The sequence below is a fragment of the Curcuma longa genome, unplaced genomic scaffold (genome assembly GCF_044706935.1).
Source record: "Curcuma longa cultivar G26 ecotype Majalengka, Jawa Barat unplaced genomic scaffold, ITB_CL_G26_1.1 contig_25503, whole genome shotgun sequence".
NCBI lineage: Eukaryota > Viridiplantae > Streptophyta > Magnoliopsida > Zingiberales > Zingiberaceae > Curcuma > Curcuma longa.
Window position 1 is genome coordinate 1 of NW_027432790.1, and position 6,141 is coordinate 6,141.

General features: G+C 38.6%; 1 protein-coding gene across 1 annotated transcript; it reads right to left on the bottom strand.

The window, feature by feature from the left end:
* Positions 1-1,872: 1,872 nt before the first annotated feature.
* LOC141818624 (putative pterin-4-alpha-carbinolamine dehydratase, chloroplastic) lies at positions 1,873-2,731 on the bottom strand (the record flags this gene model as incomplete). The annotated part of the gene is given in 2 exon segments (XM_074706081.1): positions 1,873-2,069; positions 2,246-2,731. Coding segments are annotated over 2 exon segments (554 nt in total), but the record flags the coding sequence as incomplete, so codon positions are not given.
* Positions 2,732-6,141: the final 3,410 nt, after the last annotated feature.

Here is a 6,141-nt window from a genome sequence, read left to right on the forward strand (position 1 = left end):
TAAGTATGTTCAGGGCCGTCTCAAGGTTTTATGGGGCCCTAGGCTAAATTTTTTTTTAGACTTTTAATACATTTCTTTTAAATATAAAATTTTTCCTTATCCTTTTTCATTCAGACTTGCGACCGACAATGATAGATTTAAAATATTTTTAAATAAAATATTAATTTAAAAATAATTTTTTATATAAAATTTAGTTTTCTAACTATTAATTTAAAAATAGATTTTTATATAAAATTTAATTTTCTAACCCTTTTGAGATGTAAAATTATTAATTAAATTTTTTATATTTAAATTTTATTAATAAAATTTTTTCAATTGATAAAATTGTTAGATTATTTAATCTTTTTTAAGATATTGTTGAACGTAAATACGACTTTATTAAGATATTTATTTTTAGAATGATTCATCAATTCAGCCATGCATTAATTTTCATCCATGCAGGCGTGAGTAATGCATCAAATGCATGAAGCGGTATCAAATTTTCATGCGTAATCATATAGGCATGATGTAGTCCTATGAAAATCGAAGTGCTGTGATCTCATGAAATAAACATGTTGTTTGATTGATATAAAAAAATTATTAATATATATATTTTTTTAATAACAATGGGCCCTAGGCATAGGCCTTAGTGGCCTATGCCTTGAGCCGGCACTGAGTATGTTTTGTATGTATTATAGTGTATGATGTGAATTTAGGGTAGATTGTATGTTGTTGTATGTTGAATAAATGAATTTCATATTGTATAATGAATTTATGTTAATAAATGGAATTCAGATGATAAGTTGTTGTACTTTGTATTGTTTAAATGATGTGTGTTTGTAATTAATTGGATTCAGTATTCTTTCATTAATTGTAGAGTTAGATTGTTAATAAGAAGATCTTGTAGATAGTTAGAAATGATTAAAATACAATAAAGCGCCTACACCAGGTCTAGAATAACTCCTTGTCATTGAGTCCGAGAGAGACAACCCGGACCTCTCTATACTACTTTAGCGATGGTTAGGGGTTTGGTAAATAAATAAATAATTTTGATGGGTATTAGTGACACAATAAATAAGGAAAAAAGTATATAAATAAATCACATACAAACACACCACATCAAGGCTCCGAATATATTTTACTATTTATAGTAATTTTTTATTTTTAGAATTTGAGGATATTTTTTACTTTTGTAAGTTAGGATTTTGATTTATGTTCAATTTAAATGTTTGTTTTAATAATTTTTGGATGACTTTTGATTATTAAATAAACTTTTTTGGGTAGAAACCTTAAAGATGGCGGTGCAACGACCTCTCTACATTTTTTTCTACTTCTCATGTTTATTTTTTCTACAAGTTTCTTTAATCTTCCGCCTTTAGAATAATCATTATTCTGTCCGCCATCATCCGTTTACTTTCAGGTGTGGACGAGAGAAAGAATGGATTACCTATCATTTTCTCTATTTGTCTATTGTAAAATAATAGACCGACAAATTTAGTAATTCATCCACACACCATTTTCTAGATATTTTTCATCCACCAAAAATTTAGCGGCATAAACTTTCCTTCGTTGTCGAAAACCTATGTGGAATATCTCCCAATAGTACTGATGTTGATGTTGCGGCTGCAAGAGAGGCAGCTCACAATAACGAGCCGCAGGCGACCTCGTTTGCGGCTGCAGGCTGCGACCTCATTTGCGGCCGCAAGCCACGACCGCAAAGTTCCATGAGGCTAGTTCTTTTTTTCCTTCCCCACTCCTTTCCTTTTCTCTAGCGATTTCTTTTTCACATAGGATTCCTTGTCTTCTTTAATTCACCCCTTGGAGTATGAGTAATTAATCAATCGAGGATCGAGGTAGAAGTATAATGATGTAAAAAGAATCAACCAAATTAACCCACCTACTGACGCGGTCCACAGCTCGGCCCTAACTTGGTTGGGTTGTTCCAAAAGAAGATTTGGATAATGCCCTGCAGCCTCTGCAACATGATAAATCCTAGTGATGAGCTCAACTCCACATCCATAATCTCTCACCTTCCATAGGCATTGGATTCTCATTCGTCCTTCACCATCCACTAACCTCCAACCAACCACCTATAAAAGTAAATAATATTGTGGGTTACAAGCAACAAGAGGATTGTGAAAGCAAGCTTCAATTTTCTTAGCTAACTCCAAGGCTTAAATTTTCTCATAAAAATGTCGCCTTTTATTATCTAAAGATGAAATCGATACCGTCGAAGTTGCAGAATCTGTGGAAGAGTTCAGTTTACCTTTCTAAGAAGTCTCTCGGCGTCCTCTGCCGAGATGGGCGGTTGCGAGGGTGCGATGTGCTCGCAGCTTATCTGGGCGAGAGAGAGGGCGGAGATGTTAGGGATCAGGATTCGGTGAAGTGTATCGGTGTTGCCAAGGACGTTCTCGCCGAAGTTGCTCTCCACCTCCTCCGGGAAAGGGTCTCTGGCGCCAAGGTCGCCAAGCAGATCGGGGCCCTGTGCGAGCGGGAGGAGGAGGTAGCGGCGTCTTCTCCACGGTGGCGAAGCGTTGTAGGAGGCCGAGAAGGCGGTGTGGCGGCGGAGGATAGAGCTTGACAGCGGCGCAAGGAAAGAACAGGAAACGGACGCAGTCGCCATGGAGAACTTATCGGATAGATCGGAGGCAGAAGATTACATACGATAATTTAAGGGCCATAAGGCGGAACTGATGGAGAGGAGAAATTTTGTGGTATTTACTTTAATGGAAATAGGAGAGAAGAAAAACAAATTAGTGTTTATTTACATGAAAGGATTAGAAAAGAAATCAAGTGAAAATGCAAAAAAAAAAAAAAAAAATCGTACAAGCATATATTTAAGGAACAAAAACATGTGCTTGATAGTGAAACCACTTTATGCTTTTTTTTGTTGGATATGGAGGGGATGAATTTGTCCCGAGGCAATGGTGCAATGGTAAGACATTCGGGTTGTAACCCAGGGACCCACGGTTCGATCCCCAGCTACGGCGTATTTACAGAAATTTTCCTCCAAATGGGGAACGCAATCAAAGGATGCTGGGCATCTGGATTGCCCGTCGTATGCGCTTCCCGATTTACCCTGGTGGTCGGTGGGAAACTTCCGTGGGACCGGACCGGCTACCCCCAGGGATTGAGTACATGAGACTGACTGGGATTTATCATGAAGGGGATACAAACTCCTGGACTCAAAAAAGTATACAATAAGGAAAGGAGATGTAGTCTCTCATGATTATAAATTTGTTAATGCCAAGGTGTAACTTGATGAGTCAAGTTGTGTTTTGCAATGACTTAGAGGTTTGTTGGAGATCGATGAAGGATGATACGAGACCTCTGAGAGATAAAAAAGACAAAGGACATTATATTGTGTTGGCAAAACTCGTAGAGTTTGACTTGGAGTTACTAAGTTGGTGTTGGCTCGATGGTTCGAGGTCCACTAACATTGAAGAATAGTAGTATGAAACATCCGAGAGACTATAGTGTTGGTGCAATCGGGGCCTAAAGTGATTGGGTTCGACTTTGAGTTTCGATGTTTAGGTAAACGATTTAAGTTAGGTCTTACATTATGATTTGATAAGTGTTAGAGTTATGCAGGAACTTACAAGACTCACATAAAGCTTAAAGAACTCATGACTTAATAACGTTGAGTGGTTGATAATAATGAATTGGCATAGTTTAAGCGACATGCTTAGTGGCTTAGAAGCCCATGGAGATCAGAGAAGGTTGCATGAGATGACCAAGGTACCACAAAATTAAATCTCTAAGGTTTTCTTGGATCAACTCTTGCACATAACTTGGCATAACTAAGTTGGCATTTCAGTGATTTGAGGTACAAAAAAATTGGAGAATGATGGAATAATGCATCTAAGGGATTGTAGGACAAGCATCATCTGTAGGATCGAGAACACACGCTAGAGGGGGTGAATAGTGTGTGTACGCTTTTTCATGATTTTCGATTTATGATTCGAGTACGCACGGAAGCAAATGATAATAGAACAAAAGGAATAAGAAAAATAAATGGACACTTTATTTTTACATGGTTCACAATCCAAGGCTGCTACTCCAAGGCCCACGGTCCTTGACCGTTTACTGCGGGCAATCCACTAAGTAACTTGCCCCTTACGGCAGCAAGTTTAACGAGTACAAAAACCTTCCAATAAATTCGGTACAATTAAAAGTATGAAATTAACTACTGTGTTACCGAATTTTAAGCTGAATCTCCCCCACAATGGCGAACTTGGCGAAGCGACGACTTCCGGGATGAGTTAGATCGTGTAGGGCGCAGACGTCGAGAGAATCCACACACGCGAGTCGAAAGAATGGAGAAAAACTGTTGTATCCCGGCTACTGCTCGCGCATGGCTTATATACTGCACCTGAGTCGACTCAACTGTGGATCTGGGTCGACTCCAGTCGACGTGACCTGATAACTGTTCCTTCCTGCTCGTTATCTGCTGCCTGAGTCGAGTGAGATCGCCAGCTGAGTCGACTCCAGTCTGATGTGGAGTCTGCCGGATAAAATTTGACTCTGAGTCGACTCCAATGTCCGTCTGAGTCGACTCTAGTCCAAATGTCGGCAAACCGAAGGGGCTGACTTCCGGAATGCTGCTGACTCAGCTTGAGTCGACTCCAGCCATCATTTGAGTCGACTCAAACAGCAAAAATCAACATTTTTTCCCCAGAGTCTACGTTTCTCAGTTTTTTCGATCCTGCACAAAAGTTAGCAAATAACATGCAAAGTAAACTTATTTGAGTCAATTGATGAGCGTAGATCATATAGTATTTTTAGCCTTGTTTTAACGCTCATCTACTTGTGATTCGTTGTATATGATACACTTTGTCACACCTTATTCTTTTATAATTGTATATTTCTACTCTTTTGCTTGGAGATCTACTTTTTGTATATTTTGCTTAACAGGATGTGATTTAGAGCCAAAATGATGCATTATTGATGGTGGAGCAAATAGTTGAGAAAAGGAGCTCACACTGGCCGTGCTCGCTGTCACGGGTGAGTCTCTTATGTAGCAATGTTAGGAAGTATACTGAAAAGACTAGCTCTTTTGTATATAAACATTTATGAAATAAAGTATCATGTTTTGGTCAAATGATTGCATTAGTCTAGTTTTGCAATAAAGTCCTCTTAATTTACATTGTAGATAACTTGGTGTCTGTGAGACACAGAAGATCAGGATTATCGGCTCCTTGTAAATTATAAACTAAGGCTCACAACCAAGATGACTTTGGACAAACCATCGAGAACGGTTGTAATGTAATTCGGTGACTGTCTGTCTTGACTGTAGAATTACACTAGTACACTTTGTGTGTATTGAGTAGGACCATTGAGGTTGTTCGATTTACACTGACTCGCAAATTGAACAAGACCTCTGTTATTATAATTATGCACTCTTAATCCCGATGTAATAAATGGGCACCTATACTTAGTAATTATTGCTTTGATTTACCAAAGGGTGAGATCTTTCCGTCAGATCAAATATTCTCGGTAAGTTGGGTGATGTTACTATCTATACGGTGTGCCATTGATTATAGAAGGAATCCGTGTCCCAGTAGGGTTGATGATGTCCCCTTGAAGAGCTCATAAGGATTGTCAAGTCAAATCTTGCAAGTGGACTTAGTCCGACTGACAATAAGGATGAGTGGTACTATTCAAGGTCTTAGATGTTGATTATTGAGTTGTCAGTAGAACTTAATAATTAACGGACATACGATATCTTAAACACGGGGAGCAATGCATAAAATAATAAGAAGGAACCCATAACGTAATTTGGGGATTGGATTGGTAGTGCAATAATGATCCTCTAGTGGAATGGATCGTTGTTGATGGATGTAGGTGTGTATTCAGGGTTGAATACGGGATCCGAAACCCATCAGAAGGCCAGATCCAATACCTCCTCGAGGTCCCCACTGTAGCCTAAAGACATCTTCAAAAGGATGCAATCAAACGGATGAGATTAGTTCTCAGCCGTCGGATGAGATTTAATCTCAACCGTTGGATGAGATTAGTTCTCAATCGTAGGATGAGTTAATGGATGAGATCAGCTTGTATCCGTGGGATTAGATCAAGTTGCATCCATTGGATCGAAATAAATAAAGAAGATTGAAAGAGAATAGATTAGAACTGTCGGATGAGATTAAGTCGCGTCCAATG